At 40.6% G+C, this 22,865-nt stretch overlaps 1 protein-coding gene across 6 annotated transcripts in view; it reads right to left on the bottom strand.

The window, feature by feature from the left end:
- The window catches only part of ERBB4 (erb-b2 receptor tyrosine kinase 4), a 970,339-nt gene extending 957,779 nt beyond the window's left edge, over nt 1-12,560 (bottom strand). For all 6 annotated transcript variants that reach the window (XM_036022897.1, XM_028510101.2, XM_036022900.1 and 3 more), the window contains exon 1: nt 11,750-12,560. In XM_036022897.1, the coding sequence (XP_035878790.1) occupies nt 11,750-11,831 (82 nt within the window). In that variant the 5' untranslated portion in view covers nt 11,832-12,560. The remainder of the gene's footprint in view (nt 1-11,749) is intronic.
- Between the last annotated feature and the right edge of the window lie 10,305 nt (nt 12,561-22,865).

Genomic DNA, 22,865 nt, shown 5'->3' with positions numbered 1-22,865 from the left:
TTTTTTTTTTTTTTGGCTGATGGCATGTTTTTACAAATACCAAGTTCTGGGTTTTAGGGGTTTTTTTGTTTGTTGGTTTAGAGCCACTTGCTGATATCACAGCAGATCCCATCGTGTTGAATTCTGTATCCAATGAATGACTAGTTCCACAATACGAGTATAACCAGACACCAGATTCGAATCACAAATTACCATAAAATAATGGATGATTTGACATATTTTACTTTCTGCAGAACTGAAATGATTGAAGCATTTTTGTTGTTCCTTTTTTTCTCTCATTAATAAATCTAACTCCCCAGTGCTCATCCTGCCTGTGAGCAATATGGTACTTACAGAAGTTTATTCTATATGGTCTATAAGTATTGAGTGAAAGCTGTTAAACTGTGGGAGACCAATTTCGTCTGCACCTTTCAAGAAGTGACTGAGTCAGTTTACAGGAGTGAAATAGCATGTATCAGATCTAAATTTGCTAAATGAAATTAGCTGCGTGCCATTCTATTTGTCTTATCTCTTTCTCCGGCTCATAGCGTGCTAATTCTGGCCACAAGCAATATAGTAAGTACAGAAAAAAAATAATGAATGTCCCTTTCACCAACAGTTGCATAAAATGTTTTGTCTATTTCAATTTATCTCAAAGCTTTCCATACTTTCAAATTTCATCCATGTACTAAAAAAAAGAAAGAAAGAAAAGGAAAAGGCCACTAAAGAATTGTATCTGAATGCCAATCACTTCAGTTTCTATAAATTCCAAGAACACTTTTAGAGGTTTTGATATATCACCAGGGACAATGGGGCTGCTAAATTTGCAGTTAAAACAACTGGGAAGTATTATTAACTGTTTAGTTGATATTTTTACACAGTAAAATTGGAAATTGTCATACTCATTGTTTTATCATTACTTAAATGTGCTAACATAGTTAAAGCATGGACAAATATCAGAGCTTTCTGCGTACTGACATTAATTTGGATGCATTGTTTTATTCACAGCTAGCAAGAAATGTTTATTGTAGTTAAAATGGTCACATTGAACTTAGCCAGAGGATAAAAGTCAAAGGTGGATTTTTATCTCTGCTAAATAACAAATGATTAAAAATTTAAAGCTATTATGCTTAGCTTTTTGTACCCAAATTAGCAAGATTCTTTTAAATCACATCCAAACATTATAAACTATAAAACTACATAAGACACAGTATTACATGACCCATTTTTAAAACATGTCAGGAAAATAGCTATATATTTGCATTAGGCAAGTTCATATTTAGAAAGAAAATATTCTCAAAATTATCTCTGTATAATAAGTACATTATGTTACACAAAGATTATACTAAAGTGCTTTATAGTGTGATTTTACTGTATGTGACATTTTTTTCAAAGCCGTGCATGTTAATAGCGGAGTTCAACTACATCCAGTAGAAAGCAATTAAAAATTACATAATTATACCCAAAATTCACAGTAAAAGGCTTCAACTTCAGAGCTACTCTCTTACATTGGTGCCTCCCAAGGCTCTGTACTTAATCTGCTGGTATTTCCATTTCTGTATTGCTTTTAAAGAGGTTTCCCACTCTGTATAAATGCATGTCTTGAAAGCCTGGATATGTCTCTGCTTTGAAGTTTCCTCAAAAAGCCAGGGTTTTATATAATTGTTTCCTTAACATATAGAGTACAAAGAGGGAGCTCTGAAGAATATAATGGAGGAGGAGAAATACATAGTAACCTAAAGGAGAACTCCTTAAATGATAGATGTATTGGACAAGTTCCTTCATGAAGCTACAAGGAAAGCAAAAAGGGCTGATGATGTGATGGCAGGAGCATGTGGTGTGCTGAGCATCCCCTCCTCGCACAGTGGGGCAGGTACAGTGGAGGAGCCACACCTTGCAGAGGTATCACTAGCTCCTGGCACTGGGAGAGACCTTCAAGCAGCTGAGAAGCAGAAGGCAGACCAGCTGGCTCTCAGGACAGGGCAAACAGGCAACTTGCACCAGACTGATGCACCAATCAAGCTTCACCCTTACACTCTGTTTCTTCCTATCTCTATGTCCTTATCGGCAAAGAAGGAACAGTAATTCCTGACTCAAACTTTTTTCTCGGACATTCTTAAGAAAGACAATCAGGAAAGTACTAAAGGAATTTCAGACAGAAGTCAGAACGTCTCCAATGCCCAGGTCTCTCACGAACAGATTACTCTGCAGACTGTTGGAGAAGTTTGAAATCTATATTAACTCTCTCAGGCCCTTATAAATTAAGAGACAACAAGGGTACCACAGTAATCTAGAAAGGTTGATAATTTCTCCAAATCTGGGACCCTGAGAAGAAATGTCTGGAAGAGCATTTTCGCCAGCAGAATTGGACACTATAAAGACCATAACCATTTCATCAATTGTCAGGGTGCAGACCGAATCACGTGGAAGAGGAGCCAGGAGATTCCCAGCCACCTCTCTCAGTGATGTGACAAGGGCTTCCTTTCTTAGATCCTTTGGAAACTGTAGGGACATGTCAGGTTGTCTATTTTAAGATACTGAAAGAGATTAGTTTTAAGAAAGTTATATTATTGCATGTACCTAGGAATAGAAAATGCCACATTCTGTTGGAACCCTTTTTTCATAAAATACTATTAGCATTTCTCTGGAGGCAACTATTCCTCCCAACAGTTTGAAAAATCGCTTAGTAACCTAATTTCGTATTGTGTTTCATTGGCCTTGTCTATCTGTCTTCAAAAGAAAGGGGAGAGTTGGCATCTGGAGTTTCTCTATGTGCTTCTCAGTTCCTAACGTGGTCCAGAATTGCAAAGATGGGTCAGTACGTGCTTCCTGCTACCCTGATTGGGTGGTGAGCACACAATGGAATACAGAGCTGATGTAGTATAAAGATGTACATCTGAAACTTATATGATTTACTAACCAATGTTATCCTGATAAACTTAATTTTAATAAATTAAAAGTGGGAAATAAGCCTTGGCTAATGAGTCTCAGTGGACTGAGCACCGATCTGCAAACCAAGGGTTGCTGGTTCGATTCCTAGTCAGGGCACATGCCTGGGTTTCAGACTGGGTCCCTATTGGGGGTCACATGAGAGGCAACCACATATTGATGTTTCTCTCCCTCTCTTTCTCCAAATCTTCCCCTTTCTAAAAATAAATAAATAAAATCTTTTTAAAAATGGGGGATAAATAATCTACAATAAATAAAAATAAATAAATATGTAAAAACAAAGAAATAATGTAATGGCCACATAAAAATAGTGGACTACAAAACTCTTACATGTTTTAGAATGATATTCACATATATTTAACTTACCAAAAATAAAACCAACAGAAATTCTTTGTACCATATTATGAGCAGGCTCTAAAAATGAGAATGGGGACAAATGATACAGTCTTGGAAATACTCCAATGAAAGAAATACCCCAGGAAGCTTGAAAAGGCAACTAAAGAAATTCCCAGGGTAAACATGTCTAATATCTATTATTAAGAATTCTATAATTATGTTTTTAGAATAGCTTACTTTGTGCACTATATGGTTTAATTACAAATAATAACCATCTGTGAATGAACGTAAAACTGTTTCAGTAAAAGTATGTTATTCTTTCATTAAAAAATATTTTAAGGAGCTTACTATATATGTGGTACCACATTATTCTCTGCAGGGAATAAAAACTCCTGCTTTTAGAAAAGTTAAATTGTAGCATGGTTTGAGATTAAACTCCAGGTAAGGGGTACAGATAAGGATTATTTATAGTCCAGGGTTGTCAGTGAAGGGAGATGGAATGATGAGGTATGATTTAAAGCAGAACTGAAAAAATTCAACAGTTGGGACAGGCAGAGGCACCAGGTGAACCATGAAGTCCAGAGGAAAGGGGTCGGCCAAGTCAAAGACAACCACCAAGGCACAGTTGTGGAACACTGACTAGGTAAGTCTGGTGCTTACAATACCTGGTAAGAAACCCATTAAGACTGGACTTGGTTATCACATATTAATTTTCTTCTCTTTAAACACTATTAGACTATGTCCCAAATTTTTATACACACACACACACACACACACACACATGCATCCTTGATTCCAATTAGTTTAACTGTCAGGATTCAGACACTGAATCTTACATATTCTTATTGAGTTTTAGTATGCTTCAGCCCCCCCTACAATATTGGAAATAACATGATTAACAATCATACTGACCTACCTCTACCTCTCAAGGGAGAAGTTTAATGATGGTGCACAGGAAGTTACATGGCATCTATGTTAATGTTTCACGGGCTCCACTCTCACCTCCAATTCCTAACAGGACTGACTCTCCCAGCCAAAACCTCCTTCCCGTCACTATGGCCCATGAGAATGCCGAGCGTGGCTGAAAAATCTCTGGTGCGTGAGGAAAGCACCAAGACAGATTTAAGGTTAAGTCAACAACTTTGCAAGCTCACGTGGCCCAGAGGCAGCATCTTGCAGAAGGCAGCTAGAGGGAGGCAAATGTGCAATAGAAATAAATTGATCAAGTCTTGCTAGTTAAAGCTGAGCTCATGCACTTGTGCAAAAAAATACAACTGTGTTATTTTATTTGTAGGTGCCTGCAGAAAACAAAGAGGGCCCAACAAAGATAGTATAAAAGGTAAATAACTTGGATCCAAGGAGGGACATGGACAACTCTGAAGTGTCCCTATGGATTTGCTGATTAAGGTGCCATCAATTAATTGGTGACAAGAAGCCCCCTGTTTATCCTTATGATCCATTTTGTTTAAGCATGCATATCACTTAATAAAGAATGAAGAAATATCCATTTGTTTACTTATTGATCATCTATATAAGAGTCAACATAAAAGAAACTCATGAAGGTGCTGTGATGCACAATAATGTGTGTGGGTAACTTCTACCTGACTTTCAGGGTCAAAATGTGACGCCCAGCACAGACCTTGCTAAGTAAACAGAGCCTCTTACAGGACTGTCTTCACAAAGGTGCTTTATTTCTTCAATCTCAATGAGCTGTAAAAGATACATGCCATCAATGCCTACTTCCTAAATAAAAGTAAAGATGATAATTCCACTGTCTCCCCCTGGAGGAGAACTTCACAGTCTGATAATTAGGCCCATGGTCCCGATCCATTTGTTTTCATGTCAATTTTGCAATGCTCTTTTAAAGCAACACAGCCTTGTATTTGTTTATCTCTTTAAGTGCCTGAAACTTTTCAAGTATTTCTATGAATGCTCAAGAAAATGGTAATGTTACAGAAGACGACGACTAACTTATATCACCTAACTTCCCGGTGCTCCCTGTGTCCTCAGTTAAAAGGGAGAGGAGGTGAGGGGTGGAGGGACTGAGAAAGAAGGAAAAAGGACTCATGGACATGGACAACAGTGTGGTGATTGCTGGGAGTGGGGAGGGGGTCTTAAGGAGACTACAGGGTAATGGGGAAAATGTAATAAAGTTATTATTTTTTAATTTTAAAAAGGAGAGGACCAGATCTGTAGTTCCTAAATAGTGCCTGATTTCTGTGATGTAGGCACAGGGGCAGAGAGGAAAGCCGGGGGGGGGGGGGGGGGGCGGGGGGCAGGGGGAGGGCCACAGTCAGGGACACCAAGCTGGCTTCTCTGGGCAGCTATGCCAGGGCTACACACAGGGATTTGCTTAAAAAACCAAAAAGGTCCACTTATAAAAATACTGGAAATCAATGGATTTCTTTTCTTAAAAGTTTGAACATCCTTTTCCTAACTAAATCATTTTTAAAAAATTATGTCATCATTTAGGCATCACTTTTAGCTACACTAAGAGATAAAGAAATTGAGACACAGAGCAAGAAGTCTAACCTAAGATCTCAAAGAAAATGACTCTCTGACCAGACCCCACTTCTCTTCACCCTTATTCTGCAGCATCACACAATAGCAGGGCTGCTGCTGCACTACCCACAGCTCAGGCATTCGCCTTTCCCATTAAGTCCTGTGAGGCTGCTGCCCCCTGGAGGTGTGCAAAGCAACAGGCTTGCAGAACAATCACTTATTCAAAATGAAAATAACTCTAAAACAATTATTACATGTTCAAACAAAGCACTTTAGAATAAGGCCCCAAAATATCAACATATTCCATCTCTATGTTATAGATGTGAGGCAGTTCTCCTCCCTCTTGGAAAAGTAGTGCATACAGAAAGCACTAGTGTACCTGTCAAATCTAAAAGCAAGGACATAGCTTTAAACCTTTGGTTAAAACATTAGGGAAAAGGTCCATTTCTTTAACAAACATGTCAGAATTATCAACGACTCAGAAAAAGAGAATGAAGTCATATACAATGAAATCTGAAGAGACCATAGGGCAATCCTGAAAATGAATATTTTGGGGAAATGGCCTCAAACACAAATACTTTAGAGTTAATAACCTCTTTATTTCATTTAAACAGGTGCTCTTATAAACAAGATGGTCTGCGAGAAACTTTCCATTGTGTTTATTAAAATATGTGTACACGTTTTAAAGATACCAAGTAATTTGTTACTGGAATGTACCTCAATATCACAGAAGACTTTGAAGACATTTTGCAGAAAATGGCTATGCAGCGTGAAATAGAGATGACACTACATGCATGTCTCCCCGAGGTGCACCAACCAAGTCACGAAGACACGGGGATGCTCAGGGTATTAATAAGAAAATAGAGGAAATGTCCCCACAGTGTAGAAATCCTGATTTTAACCACCTGGCTATGTCCTGGGTCACACCCACAGAACAGGCACTTCAAATTTCATTTGCATTATGCAGAAGAGCTAGTTTCAGGGAACACTGATTTAAGATCTTTTCATTATAAAAAGAAAAAAATTAAGAAGTTATTTGTCATTATAAACTGTAAACTTCAATCAATACCTGCATTAGAAAGCATGAAATATAAGGTTTTACTCCAATGCCCAATATTTGTAATAATTTAGAAAATGAGTATTGGAGAAAAGATGTAACTGGATCCCATGTGGTCAAATGTAACATAGTAGGCTATTTCTAAAATGATTTAGTTCACAATATGATTAAATTCTAGCCTGCACAACATACTCAGTAGATCATTGTAAAAGGAAACAATGGGATATACTTGATTAATTCTTGTAGAACAGCTACAGGCTTGAGCATGTATAAGCTAATTTCAATGTAAATATTAACATTTCTATAAAACTGTACCCTCTCACAAAGGGTAAAATCAAACAGCCAGGGCCAGCGAGTTTGCAGGTAACAGAACACCTTTTTGGTCATTTGTTTTATTTATGTTTTAGGTGCTTACATATCACATATGCTATCTAACAGCAGCAGAACCCTGTAAACTAAAGCAAAACCCTGCTGCTATTTTTAATATGTTAAATTTTCCTAATAACTGGATTGAAAGAACATAAAAATGACACCACTTCTAAGCACAGCAAAGTCTAAGGCACCCTAATTTATTGCCTAAAAGGCACACCTTACATACTCATTCATCTCAAGATGGCTCTAATCACCAAGCTTCAGAGAATATTTAAAAAGACCCCCAACTGCTTGCATCCCCAGCATTTTTTTTTTTGTAAATGGCTGTGTTCTACCTTCCTTCTTTGGTCAAGAAGAGAAAAAAGGGAAAGAGTGAAGGAAAAAGAGATTTCTCTGTGGAGAGGTATGGCCTTGGAGTCCGAGCTGTTGAGATGTGTTAGTGATCTTGGATCGATGCCTTTTTATTGTCTTTCAGGAATACATTTGAGCAATGGAATGGCTTGCGATTGTCCAGCCAACCAGCCATATCAGATTTATCAGAAAGAAAGAATGAAAACTGGCTCAGAGGACTCCTGCAGTGGCTGAGTGGCAGGTTGCTGGGAAAAAACACACACACACACACACACACACACACAAAGAATATGCTTAGTGGTGGAGGGGAAAATATATACTCTCATGTATAAACTCAATAAACAATAAGATGTAAAGAAAAAGAATCTATAGTAATGGAAAGGGTGAATGCATAAGACAGATGATAAATAGCACTTCTATTTAAAAACCAAAGGGATGAAAGCTCATGAATACTAAATATTTGAATCCACTTTAAGGAGGAAATACAATTTTACCTCAAATAAATGCAAAGTCTAAAACTCAGCCCTTGCAAACTTACTGCATTCAGGTTAGAGTAGAAAACCATTAAATTTTCCACGAAGCACATGCCCTGGTAAACATTTTAATGTAATTTCTTAATTAAGACACATTTCCAGTGACTAAATGAAAAATATAAAAAGCAGTAAGTGCCTTGATTTTCAAAAAACTGACTTTCGGTGTACTCGTGATTAAAATAAATAAAAGTGGTTTAATTTGTGAAGAAAATCAGAAAACAGGAATCATGACAGAACCAAGAGTCTTTCAATTTTATCACAACGGTCCACATTAGAGTGTTTCCAAAGTGATGCACAGTTAACAGTGATAGGTATAAATTTATTAAGAAGCACTCTCAAGAAAAAAATGTAAAAAGACCCCTTTTGCATATATAAGATGTTCAAAATTAAAAGAAAAAAAGGGAAACAGTGCACCCATGGGTGTGTTTACAGCAAACACAGGTAGGAAAAAGAACTGATGTGGGGTTTATTCTGAAAATATATTTAACATCTTTCCCGTCATTTACCTAAATGTATTAACCTTTTTCTTCTCAAAGGCAAAACAACCCTTAAGACTGGAGACACATCTGAAATATGTAGGAAAATGCATGTTCTTTTATAGAATGAAAGCAGGACTAAGTCACTTGCAAATGAGGCATGGGAACTTAACTTGCTCACCCTGTATCTGTTAAGGTGAGTAAGACTATACTTTCCATACCACATGTACTTCATTTCAATACAAGGGTGAAAGCGATTGCTTTTTCAACCATACCAGGAAGACAGAAATTTTGGAATCATTCCTTTTCGTGGTAAGGGCTTTATAGCAGACATAGAAAGGGCCCTTGACTATAGTATTTCTTGATAAAATGAATCACTAGAAATGAGGCAAAGTCCTTCTGAATCACACACACACACACGCACACACACACACAGACACACACAAATCGCTTTCTCTAGAGCTAAAGAACAAGAACAGATCCTGCTCAGTTACAATTATTTTCAGAAATCTCTTAACTCTGTTCAAGAGAATTGTCGTGCCCCTCCCCATATTTTTATTCTATTCACATAGAGCAGTAAATAAGGTGCATTCCTTCTGCTTCTTAAGACATTAGCATTTCAAAAATATGCCGCTTTCCCCTGAACTCCAAGCGTGTCTAATAATGCGAGAAGCAGATTGTCTTCCCTCGTTTCCTTAATTTGTTTCATCTAAAAGCAATTCACTCAACATCTTGTCGCCCTCTGGCAGCTTAGTTTACTTATCCGCACTTAATTTCTCATTTGGACCAAAACAAACTCCTCCAAACTGCTACTGACTGCTAACCACGAGAGTGGAGACGCAATATGTATTTACTTGGGGACATGCAGCCACACATACACAGCCACAAACACACAGATCTTCACTCACATCCCAGACAGTTACTTGGTTTTATAAAAGCACTACATTAAAACCGGCTGAACTTTCCCTGCCAGGTGCGGCAGGACGAGGGTGGGGTAGGATGAAAAAAGAAGTCCCCAGGGGCATTTACAGTTTCCAGTGGGTCACCTTAGCTTGCGTGTTGCAATTATACCAGGGATGCACCCGACAGCTTTTCTTTGTGCGGCCCTTTTATCTAGATCACTGTGTTTTGAACAAGTGAGGCTCGCCTTTGTGTCCCCAGAATTTCAAGTACAGAGTCACACACCGAACAACAATGGCACGCTAATCCTCGCGTTCTAAATGGGCTCACTTGTGGGTCTGACAATTCGCGGGGGGGGGGGGGGGGGGGGGGGGGGGGGGGGGCGGGAAGCGAGAAGAGACCAGCTGCAGAACTAATTTGGATTACATTCCTTGCAGAAATTCTGAAAAGGGCTTTTCGGCATAGCTCAACCCCAAGCCACACAGTTAATACCAAATTGCTGCGGACTCGGAGCCTGGTCCCCCAGCGGCTGAAGCTGAACCAGACAGCCCCCAGTAGGTCGCCTCCTAGAAATTCCTCTCGGCTAAGCCTGCTCGTCGGTCGCAACTGCTTTTGAATGGGTCAATGTGCATAATCAACCCATTGAAGGAAAATATGAAGGGACTCGGAGTGGGGAGGGAGATAAAAAGGGATGTATCTAAGAGGCCGCTTGGAATCTCAAGTCCGTGTTGGTGTAATTCCGGAGGTGGCTGGAGCGCAGAACCTGGTATGCATGAAGAATTTCAGAGTAACTGGGAGGGTGCAAACGACCCGTACAAACGGCGCACATTGTGCAACGCGAAGGTCATTCTGAAAGGCTCTCTGATTGTAACTTGTTATTTACTAGTCAAGTCAAGGAGGGGGAGGCGACGGCGGCTGGGGCGGAGCGGGAAAACTACAGCGCACTGTTTTCTTGGTGAGGTCAGAAGGACACCCTCCCCGGGCCTAAAGCTCTCCGCATCGCCACTCCCGGGGGCTTTATCTCCTGTAGCTGCCTCCTACGCTCCCGGGAGCAGCCCCGGATCGTTCCGGAAATCTCTCCCGCTCCCCCAAAGGGCTCCCTCGGCCGTGTCAAACACCGATTCTCTGCGGTCCCTTCCTGTCCCACTTTCATCCCCAGGAAACTCAAGTGTCAAACTTTGAGCTCCCTGGCAATGCAGGTGCTGCCATTAGCCCAGCCCAGCCGGCGCGCCAGTCCCACCGCACTGCCTCCCGGGGGTCGCTTAGCCTTTGGCCTGTCCAGGTAGCTAGGCTCCAGCTCTCTGGAAAACAGTGGCCGCGCACCCAGCACAGCCGCGCCCGCCTCCCGTTCAATCAATTCGCGCGACTGGTCGGCTCGGCAGCCGCACTGGGCGGTAAACAGAGAAGTTGGAGGGACTCCGGCCAATAGCAAGTTTAACTACAGGACGAACTCTTCCTGGAGCCAAACCCAGCAACCGACGGGAAGGCCGGGCTCCCGGCTCAAGTATGTCTACCTTTCTCTCTCTCTTTTTTAAAGAGGTCAGGCAGGCAGGCAGGCAAGCTCCCTTCAAGTCAATTGCTCGAGAGCTCTGGGACTACCGCCCAGGAGGCCGGGAGTTCCGGGCCCCTGGGCCGCGGCGCGCCTGTCCGCAGCCGCAGCAGCCCAGGCTGGGCTCAAGTCGGGTGTGACCCGGCAAGGCTCGGGCGACTGAAGGCGCAGTAGCCGCCGGCAACACACACAGGTGCAAAGCGGGTTCTCGAAGCTGCGCTCAACACCGCGGTCCCGCACTGAAGGGCCCAGCGGGCACCGTCCCGGGACCCCAGCCCTTCCACGTCCCGCGCGGTGCGCGCTTTTCCCAGGCTTCTTCCCTCCGGGACCAGGGGACCAGACGGAGAGAGGAGGGTCTCCTCTGACTCGGGGTTTGGGTCTCCCTTGTCCCTCACGACACGCGCGACAATAAGGGATCCCGCACAGGCTCACAGAAAACGCGTGAGAATGTAAAAAAAAAAGGGGGGGGGGTTAAGCAGAATGGAAAAGGAGATAGGGATGCAGAATGGTGTTTTTTTTTTTTTTTTCCACGACAAATAAAACGCATGCACACACTGGGGATAAGTTTGGGGACAGAATGAGAGGTGACCAAGAGCCCAAGGAAGAGGACCCGGTGGATTGATCCCTCCTCTCCTGAGCGCCAGCGGCTGTCAGGTTGGGCGAAGGGGGCAAGGGAGTCACCCATGCTGCCAAGCCGCCCGCAGCAGGTTCAACAACTGGAGCGCGAGAAGGAACCACGACCCACCTGACTGAGAAGCGCTGGGCTGGACGGTCCCCGCCGCCACCAGAAGGCTCACCCAGATGCACAGTCCTGTCGCCAGCTTCATTTTTTGGAAGTCTCAGATCCCGTGCTGACAGTTACATGTCCAAATGGCATATCCCCTTTCGGGCACGCAGAAGAGATCCGTCAGCCAGGCGCGCGTGGGGGGCGCGAGGGGGACTGGCGCGTCGCGCGCGCGGTGCACCGACTCCTTGCGCGGGCGACCGAGTCCACGATCGCGGGACCAGGTCTGGGGACCCGAGGAGGGGGACCCTGTGCGCGTGAGTGCGCGCGCGTGTGTGTGCGCGTGTGAAAGGGTGCTCGAGTGTGTGAGCGTGGAGCTCCTGGTCGGACTGTGCAGCTATTTCACTGTGTGATCGTTCTCTCTCTCTCTCTCCTTCCCCGCTCACTTTCTCTCTTTCTCACTGGCCGGGCAACAATAAAAAGACAGGGGGGGAAAAAGGTTTCCAAAAAAAAGTTGATTGCCAAGGGGCGGTAGGTTTCCGGCCTCTCGCCCGGGCCGGGCTCTGATCGGCTCCCTTTATAGTTTCCTAGCACCTCCAGTCCAAATTGGGAAGAAAGTGGGGAGGGGGAAGCTTCTTGCTTCTTCTCCCCCTATCCAGTCCTTTTTCCTGTCAGCTTTCCTCACACTTGTCCGGCGGCTGCGGTAATTAAAGCTCCAAGCGTCATTTCCAACGCTCCGCAGTCTCCAGCTGCAGCCCCACGGAGAAATTAATAAGACACCCAGAGGAGGGGGAAAAAAAAAAAAACGGTGGAGGGGGGGCGGATAAAACAAGCCTCCACGCAACCAGCCTGGCTCTGTTCAGCCGCGCAAACCCCGCCCCTGCTACGACCCACAAGCCACGCCTTTAATCCCGCTCCCTCCCCCAAAGGAAAATCTCATTGGTTCAGCCTCTCTCCAAAATCGTCGGCCCCAGGAGTTGGGAAAACACCTGTCAGGGAGCACGAGCTGGATTTAAAGGGCTCACCCCAGGCCACACACTGAATGAAACAGAGGCCCGGAATAGCTGGCCCACGAAGTGCCAGACCACTGGAGGGATGCTTACAGAAAGGATTATATATATAATGGTGAATTTCACATATGAATTTTGTATGTATATATATGAAATTCACCATTTTTCCATTGGCCCACGGTGCTCACCCAAAGACTAGACTTTCCCTAGAAACATAAGAAAATAAAACGTTCCTTCAGGCATAAAGCCTCTACTCTTCTCTGTACCCCCTCACGCTCCACACTCTGAAATGAGTTTAAAAGCTGGTTCAGTATTGGACAGCCTCTGCAGATTAGGTAGCCCTGAGGACATAACCTCCTGTCTTCCCACTATCCCCCGATTCCCATCCTCCCAAACTGACCTGCCCTGAGTCAAACTACAATTCAACATATGGAGAACTACATCCTTTGATTTTTAGTTTTATGGATCTTTTCAGTTTTCCCTTGGACTCTAGGACAATTTGCTTTGGGGTTCATTCCCATTAAACAGATTCTAACTGAAAGTCACCAATTCGATCATAAAGGGCCAGAAATCGTCCCAGGCCTGAGCTGTTCAGGTGAAAGAATTTAAGATGGCCACGTCAGGATAGAACCAGTCTCAAATGACCAGGTGAATGGCCCCAGCTTTAGGCCTCCTCCATGTTCTCACTCTGCAAGTTTACCCTGGTCAGTCCCCAGGTCATTGCTAGCTATAGGAATTCCTGGGCTTTTCTTGGTCTAACATATGCGTGGATTGAGTCATATCACAGCACACGCCACTTGCCTTTTGCCGCTGTGAAACTGTACCCTGGGCAGGGGCCAGAATCTCAGGCAGTAGTAGGTTACTGGTTTGCTGTTTGCACAAGCATTCTACCTGTGAATTTCCCCCTTTTTCAGTTTCTCCAGAAGCATCAAATGCATAAATAAAATGTATCAGAGGAACTTAAAAATCAAGTCACCCTGCCTCTTCACTCAACATTTAAGACCTTCCTACTCCTCCCCCACATCTTTTATCTATAGTCTCGTCCCCACAGAATTTCCATGGAGCTGAGAACAGAAAGAAACAGCAGCCTCATCCCAGAAGCCTGAAGCCTTCCCTTTCTTAGGCCCCTGGCAAGTAGCAGGCACAGGGAGGAGGCCAAAAAAGCGGAGCTTACTGTTTCACCCAGACGCAGCCTCGGGCCTGGAGAAACTAAGCCTACAGCAGACCACGGTGACTAGATGATGGTACTGACTGCAGCAGAACTATGCACACTGCTCTTTGGGATTATCTTTGTTTTCTATTTTTATCACCCTCCCCACACACCATTTTTTTATTCGGTTTCCTCTCAGTCCCCTTTCCTAAATCACCTTCTGCTTCCTATGATGTCTCTGAGATACCTCTTTTTCATGAAAGCTACTTCTTAAATTTCCATTCTGTCCCCAGAGTAGTTTAAGGGATTAAAACAAAACAAATAATCAAAAAAAAAAAAACAAAACCCAACTTCTTGTTATTGGAAAAGTCTAAGTTTCTGAGTTTTTTAAAAAGAAATCTTTATGATAATAATTATGTTGTAAGGAGTGAAGAAATAGATGGTGTATTTTAGCCTAAATTAAGGGGAAAATTAAAACACAATATTTGATGGTTTTTTTCTACTTGTGTCAATTGTGATAGTTTTTGCTCCCTCATCAATTTTATAGCTCTTCTGTAGCAGGAAGTCTCCTACATATCTTGGTCACACCCACTCATCTAAAATAATTTTTGGCAAAAGAGGGATTTCAATTAATATCCATTGGTTATTAAAAAAACATAGTCTTTGTTTCTTCAGATGCTAAGCAGCTCATTCTAGGTATCCTCCAATTAAGTTAGTTGACACATCCATGATTTTCCTCTAATTCTCAATTTCTTCTGCCTTCATCCCATTTTCCTGGTTCTAACTGTTGAAACAATGATTGATTCCTGGCCGAAGTTGGGCACCTTACCAGCAGCCTATAAAATAAATTGGTGTGAGAGCTCTCCCCCCAACAAAACATCCTATATTCTATGGTGACTGGTCTACCCAATCAGAGTCTAGCTCTGATACTTTGAATAGGAGACCCTAGAGACTTAGGAAGTTGGTACCCTGTGTGGGGAAGCGAGAGGAGTGGGAACATAGAAGCAATGAGCTAGAGTCAAGATTGAATGTTTTACGTGTCTGCTCTCACTTGCTTCCCATTTCAACTGAGTCATTGTAAGAAAGGAACATCGGAAGAGAGGACCTTGGCTACTTGATGTGGAAAGGACATGCTAACTGGATTGCTAGAGGTTTTCTGAAATGGATTTCTTTACTTTCCTATGTATCCTTATCCATCAGGATACATCAGTTGAATTAACTAGAACATGTTGCTGTTATCTGCAACCTGGAAAAAAACACATCTTAGTAACCAACTTGTGATTTGGCAAACCACAAAGGAATACCTAGAAATGTCTGCTCAGTACTCTTTTTCTAGGAACTGCCTTCCCCTCAGTCCCGCATGTGTTTAACTTAGATCTGCCCCCATGGTACAATGAGCCCCACACCTCCCAACCCTAAGGCTCTTCTCCGGCAATTTTACGCTCGGGGAGGAAAGAGTTAATATTGTCATTCACTGGTAGCTTTTGAGATATAAAGGTCCCCAGCTGGTCTATCTGTCTCCTTTTATGAAGAGATGGCCAGAATACTATGAAAAAGAAAGAAGCTGCCATTTTAAAGCAGCAAAAGCCCAGATAGGTCTCAAGAACATTCAAATGCCCATCACAGTAAATGAGTGGATCAAAAAACTGGGGTACGTTTATACAATGGAATACTAGGGAGCAGGAAGAAAGAAGCAGCTCCTACCCTTGATGACAGCATGGATGGATCTAGAGAGTATTGTGCTAAGTGAAATAAGCCAGACAGTGAAAGACAAATACCATATGATCTCACCTATAAGTGGAACTTAATCAACAAAACAAACAAGCAAGCAAAATATAACCAGAGACATTGAAATAAAGAACAAACTGACAGTAACTAGAGGGGAAGGGGGAGGGGATAATGGGGGAAAGGGGGAAGGGTCATCAAGGAACTTGTATAAAGGACACATGGACAAAGCCAAAGGGGGGTAGGATCAAGGGTGGGAGGTAAGGATGGGTGGGGTAGAGGGGAGTAGTGGAGGAAAAATGGAGACAGCTCTACTTGAACAATTTAAAAAATTAATTTTGCCCAAATGGAGGAAAAAAAATGAAAGCTCCTTGAGCAAGCTCCTCTTGTGACTTAGTTGTTCAAACACCTTTTTTCCTTACACTAGTTCAATTTTTGTTTTTGTTACCTGAAACCAGAATAGCATGAAATGGTCAAAGAATGCCTCCAACTTGAGTGAGATCACACAGGCCATAATGCCCATTGAGGGAGCTATCTTGGTATGACCCATAATCTTTACTTTCCCTTCCCAGTGTTTCATGATTTCCCACGGCTGAAGCCATAACCCCAGCATAGAAATTCCTGCAGCCTCTGCTGTTTCTTAATATCCCCTTCTTCACTTCATTTCTTCCATTAGTAATACAGTTCAAGGAGAGTCTTGACATCATGAATGCCAATGTTTCTGGTGGGAGAAAAGAATATATTGATCTCTTGGTTCAATGTTGAATTAGATATATTGTCCCAGTCTTACGGTTCACTCCAGTATTCAGCTTGTTCCTAAATCTTCCCTAAAGATAACATTAGAGCTCTTTGCCTCAGACATTTTGCTATTGGCCATGAATATAAATTTGGGGTGAAAATCAACTAAGAAAAAAAAAACAAGATGCTCTGATAATTGAATTATCAGTTATCTTCTCTTGAACATTTAAACAGACAGGATTCTCATTCCCCTCCCATCATCATCTTCCCCATCATCTAAGTTGTCTTGTGATCACAAAAAGCTCACTTCATACCTGTGAGCCCACTGCCTTATCTTTAAAGGAAGAGATTGTTATGTCCCAGATCTAAGACTTCGTGAGTCTATGGTTTACTAATCACCTACTATGTGCAAGTCATAATTTTCATAGACTTCAATTGTTTCTTATAGTTTTTCCTCTTTTTCCCCATTTAACTATACACACAGCTCTTCTTACGGGACACCAACACAGCCGCACTTAAAATGCCTTAGGGAAATACAAAATAAGCTCACTACTATATTACCGTGAAGGTCTCAAGACTTTGCATCTTTACTATTCTATCGGCTAAGAAAAAATTTTCATAATTGCAAATTGGGTTCAGTATTATGATGATCAATTAAATGAGAGATATTTGATTGATCATCATGATAACGGTGGTGGCTTTCGTTTGGCTGGCTTTTGTTAATTAACAAGTACTTGGAATAACATCTTTGCTCTTAACCCTCAGAGTTGTGACATTCTTATATTTTGTCAGTGTTCGATATTTCAAAGATAAGAAAATTAAAAGTTCAAGCATTTTTTAAAATGCATGAATATACATTAACTAAAGAAATATTTTTATTGCCATAGTTCATTTAATATCCAAAGAGAATGACTTCACTTTTGGTTAATAAATGTTTTCTTTCTGTGTGCATGAGTAAGCCTTAATTTTTAAACGGTTAAGGAGGAGTGATTGAACATAAATAAGTCAAATCTGTGTCACTTTTATGTCTAGTCATCAGTGTCTGTCTGAGTTCTTACATTTTTGGTTTGTGGTTCTAACTGCAAACTAATTTCAGCTCTGTGAACAGAGTATTTTTTTCCAAAGTTATGCAAAAATAATTTTCCTAGTAAAACCTTTTCCTGTTGTCTATCTGCTTCGTATATTTTCTTAATCTAAGTTCTCAGACCCCACATAGCCTCTGCCACTGCTTTGTAATTTTCAAGCTAAAGTAAATCTTCAGTAACAGTTGCCAATTGCAAACGAGGAAGAAAACAAACATGTCTATTTTCTTCAGGTTGATATATTTATGGATAAGTTAACAAATGAGGTAACTCACTGAGGCTATGATTGTACCTGGCCTGCAGTCTGAACCAAGATCAAGTTTGCTGGTTTCTTTTTCGGGGAGCCTCTTACATTTCACTTCCTTCCTTCTGTGTTCTCAACTGAGCAAGGAGCTTGGTCATGTTAGGGTTAACACATAAATTTGTCAAAAGAATCCAAAGTGACATTTGCCATGCACACAAAAATGGACGTTATTCTGACAAAGGTCACAAAGAGTTCTTAGAATATTTCTTGAACTCCTTCCAAATAGTCAACTAACGTAATCACTTAGAAACCTTGCATTTTCTTCTCAGGTTTGTATGGGCATGGATGAACCTTCAAACTTCAGCAAACAGCTTCTGATTGTTCAGAAAGGGCCCTCAACTTGTGGAGTCTTCTCCTTTAAACACTTTAATAGCCTGGTACCTCCTTGCCTGACCAAATACCTCTCAGTATAAACTAGTTCCCTTCCTCTTATTGCAGTTCTCCAATTCTCCTGGTGCCTATCCTTACCCAGTCTCTCCTCACCTCCAGAAAACCTGCCGGTGAGGCCCAAGCCATTCGGCGGGCTCTCTGCTTGGTCCTGGCCCCAAATGAATCACCATTTTCTAGTTTTCCAGGTTTTACATGTCAGGGAATGTTCCATGTTTCAAAATATTTAATACTATGACCTTCCAGTAGACAAGGTCTGGCCTATAAGCTATTGGAATTTTTGAATCTCACAAAGTAGTGGCAAAAAAGTTATAACAAATGGCAAAGGTTAAACTCTTCATCATGTTTGATGACAAGGGAGAAACTACTAATAAAAGGATGTGTGATAGTATATAAGTAATCTTTACAGAGGAGTGGTTATTAATTTGTATTGATCAATCTATAATGTTTTCCCATTTGGTGAGCCATAAAGGTCCCTAAAGACTATTAAAAAAAACAACAACACTGGTTTGTATATCATTGTTTTTGAGGTTTTAGTTTGTCATTTAAGAAATCCAACCATGAATATAGCTTGACTCACATCTACCTTTAATATTTAAACCACTGATATAATACAACAAACATGTTAGTAATATATACTACTATATCAAAGCAATATGGCTTAAGAAAAATACAAATATCCCAATGGCTAGCTGATAATATAGAACTGAAAAACAGCAACATCCAAAATAATTTTATTAAGATAGGGAAGGGTTGGACTGGGCCATATTTAGAATCTCAGGACAAAATATCCACATTTATAAAACTAATTTTAGTAAAAGAAAATCTACAGTTATATGAAGTTAGAAAAGTATATTTTGTTCAATGAAACTTTTACCTAATTTTTATTGGGAACCTTTACTTAACCAATTTGTAAACAACACAGACTTTCTCAAGTAGTCTGTTTAAAATCACTGCATTAATACCAGAGTTTGTAATGCCAGAATGTATACTAATCATTTCTGATTTCTCATCATGAATGTAACTTACTTTCAAAATAAAACTAATTCATAAAGCAATTGATATTACTCAGTATAAATTGGAAAAAAACACTCTACTAGATATTTCTTCATAATATCTGCTTACATTGTATAAAGTATTGTCGTTAAAAAACTTGTGTATTTTATGTATATTTTCAAGAAAATAATATTAGTTACTTTGACATAAGGTATTTATCTTAGCTAATAATACATGTATACAGACCCTATGTTTTTTCTATTTAGACATTTCAAGTAAACATTGATAGAGGAAAAAAATGCTCTTTGTCTAATCAAATACTGGAAGCAAATAAAACAATTGTGATAATTTATTGTTACCATTGTTGTCTATTAGAGTGACAGGGTGGGAGGCGTTTGCTTCATGCAGCTTAATGGGACTTTGTTACGCGAATACTTTTAGACAAATGGAATTACGACTTGTCCCACTGCATCTACTTCTCACTCCATCTAGGAACTCCCAGCACACTGGAGAAGATGTTATGCATTACATCGAATGTCCAATGACTGTGTAGGTGTGTTCTGTCCCGCTAGGATTTCTTTTCAAAATACTATTTTGAATATTATCATCATGTTCTTTGAATAACACTCACAGAATATTACTAATGATCATAAATCAAGGATAGTATTTACCCTGAATTCAAAACTAATTTTCATTCTGTCTTAATATGATTGCCTTTCAGCATTATGTTGTCTTCTAGTATTTGAAGGGAATTAACTGACACATTTACATATAAGTGTACATGCATATATCCATAACTTTGCCCAAATTTTTGTGATAAGCAAAATGAAAAATAGGAGTTACAACTATTTTTACTACCTGAAATAATTGATATTCTATTGCCCTTTTCCAGTTGAGCATGTCACTGACATTCAAAAACTTCAAAGTAAATACTTCTAGTGGCGTGACCTCTTCCTTGTACCTCTTCGCACATTTTTCCCATCAAGAGATTGTTTTTGAAAGAAAATAGTTCTACTCTTTTTGTCAAATGAAGAATAAAGAAAATAGAAATGCATCAACCACTGAACAGCTATACCTTTTGTGAGGCCAGCAAATACCAGTAACAGCAAAGTATTAACTACAAAGGCAATTCAGACAGATAATAAAGATATCATTTTAAAAAGATAAGGAAAAATACATGTTTTAGGTAATTGGGATATTTGTGCATATATGCAATTCTATAATATCTTAAAATTTATGACTTCAAAAGGGTCATCCTTTTGAAACTTGCCTGTTTCAATGTGTTTGAAGTATATGGAAATCCACTATTCACGTAAAATTGGTATTTTTACTTTTTTAGCCACATAAATAAAATCAGCCCTGGCAGGATAAAAAAAATTATTTCGAATATTGAAATGGGACCTGTGGCCGTGTCTGCCTTCTAGCAAACAATGACTAATGGTGCAGGTGAAAACTACACCTTCCAGATGGGAAGGTACAGATCCTGGAAGGACCCCGAGGTTGGTTCCCAGCCCGCCACCCTCACTGTATACGCCCATCAAAGTGTTTGCTGTACAAATCTTGTCATCCAAAGCAATTACGGTTATTCCTAAACTGACATCATGTTTATTTATTACTTCAGCTTTTTAGTCCCGAACCTTGTCTGATCTTACTTCAAACACACACACAATGTTTATGTTGCCTTTTAAAGGTAGGCAACGTGGTTATTTTGAATGTGTCTGCGCCTGGTATAAATGGAGAAGCTGTGTGACTCCCTCAGCCTGCAGTGCAGTGCTTAGAGAATCCGAATAATATTCCAGTGTCTGTTCATGCAAAGTATTTTCACCCGAGATCTCTGTCAGGATGAAGAGGCCCTTCTAATACCCTAAGGCCATGATACCTTGTTTGGTCTGACTCTGCAACATTAGCTGATAACTAATGGATACTGTCAGCTGCAGCACACTAAGCAAAAAAAGGAATAAAAGCATTTTTAGAGCAGAGTGTTTAAAAGTAAAAGATATCAAAAAGTTCATGGCTAACCATTTATTTATATATGGTTACCTGCCCTTGGCGAGTGTAACTCATGTACAGGATCCAATTCATCAAGAAAAACAGTTGGAAAGCATAAATCCACAGTCAGTAATAGCAATAATGATCTTTAACTGGAGAATATTATATTGCCACAGGAATTCCCATTTTGTGACTTCTGGTTGAACAACAGTGGCATCCAGTGGCCAGATAATTGTTCCCACCATTAAGGTGTCACGGGCAGTTCAAGGGAACAGTGCTAAACGCTTCAGCTGCATTTAGCCTGAGCACAGGAATTTACCAGGGAAAGCAAATCAAATGCCTCTCTGTTTCCAGAGCAACCCTGGATCAAGTCTAGGTCGTGAGATTTGACTCTGCTGACTACTCAGTACAGGCAATCTCTCCAACACCCCTTAATAGCATCAATTTAGGATACCTATTTACTGTCTACTGTGTATACTCATGTTGACTCCATTAACTATAACCTTGCTATCCTAGAAAACTTCCCTACAATGAACTAGACACCAATTGTATAAAAAAATCGCACGCAAAATCAAAGTCTATAAAAATAAAAGTTGATAACATTCTCTCGAAGTTCATTTTGTACAGAAGTGTTTCAATGACCCTGTATGTTAAATGCGACCCCTACTATTTATATGCAGTCCACAGGTGGCATTGGGTCAGCTTAGCACTGTGCTGGTATCATAAGGAGGTCTAGACCCAGAAGGTGTCTGCCCCAGAGCTTTTATTTACTGGCAAGCCCAAGACACCTCTGAACCCAATTTTACCTACCTCTCAGGGGTTTATGAGGCTTACATGTGATAAATAAAAGGCTTGCAGTACCATCTTTGGCCCAGAGTAGGTACTCAATAATGAGGAGGCAAGGAACACAAGTTCTGCACCCAGACTTCCTGCATTCAAATCCTGGTTCTGGCACCTACAATCTGTGATCCACCGTTATTTTCACAATCAGGCCTTGCTTCCCACATATAAAATAGGGGATATAATAATATATCCCTCCTGGGGTTATAATAAGTTTTAAATGAAGTAGTACATTCAGATTTTTAGAATGGTTCCTAGGATATAGAAAACATTCAATACATACTCCCTGTTCAAAATTGCAGTTTTTACATGCAAAAAAAAAGTTTATGTAGAGCAACAGTAAGAAACACTCTGTTTACCTCCTGGTTCTGATTATATTTATCCCTGAACCATTCCCTGTCTATGTTGTCTATAAGATTAATGACATATTTTTCAAATAGGCAAACCATGATAAGAAATACAGTGTGTGTGGAGACAGGACTTGATCAAGGCAAATTGATAGCATCTAAGCAGAACCTTAAGAAGTGGGAGGGACTCAGTCTGATTGAAATAGAAAGAAAAAGAAATAGCAATAGCCTGGGAGGAGAGGTGGACATGTACAAAATGTGTCTGGAGAGAGAGAGAGAGAGAGATTGATTCTAAAATTTAAGAAGTAATTGAAACAATATTTATTTTTTCATATACAACCTTGTTAAGTAAAACAAACCTGAGTACTTCCTGCATTTTTCACTTCTGTTTAATCCCATTTGATATAGAATCACAGCAATTTATAATCCACAGGAACTTAGATTTGCAAGAGTTTCATCAAGTACAGTCAGTTAACAATACCCATGACATCATTCCTATTCCCTGTACTGCTACCTGCAGACACTCTTCTGGAATGCCAAGCAGCCTCCTGTTGACTGCTGGCAAACTT

This window comes from Phyllostomus discolor, chromosome 4 (genome assembly GCF_004126475.2).
Source record: "Phyllostomus discolor isolate MPI-MPIP mPhyDis1 chromosome 4, mPhyDis1.pri.v3, whole genome shotgun sequence".
In the NCBI taxonomy this organism is placed as follows: Eukaryota; Metazoa; Chordata; class Mammalia; order Chiroptera; family Phyllostomidae; genus Phyllostomus; species Phyllostomus discolor.
This window is presented reverse-complemented; position numbering and strand designations above follow the sequence as displayed.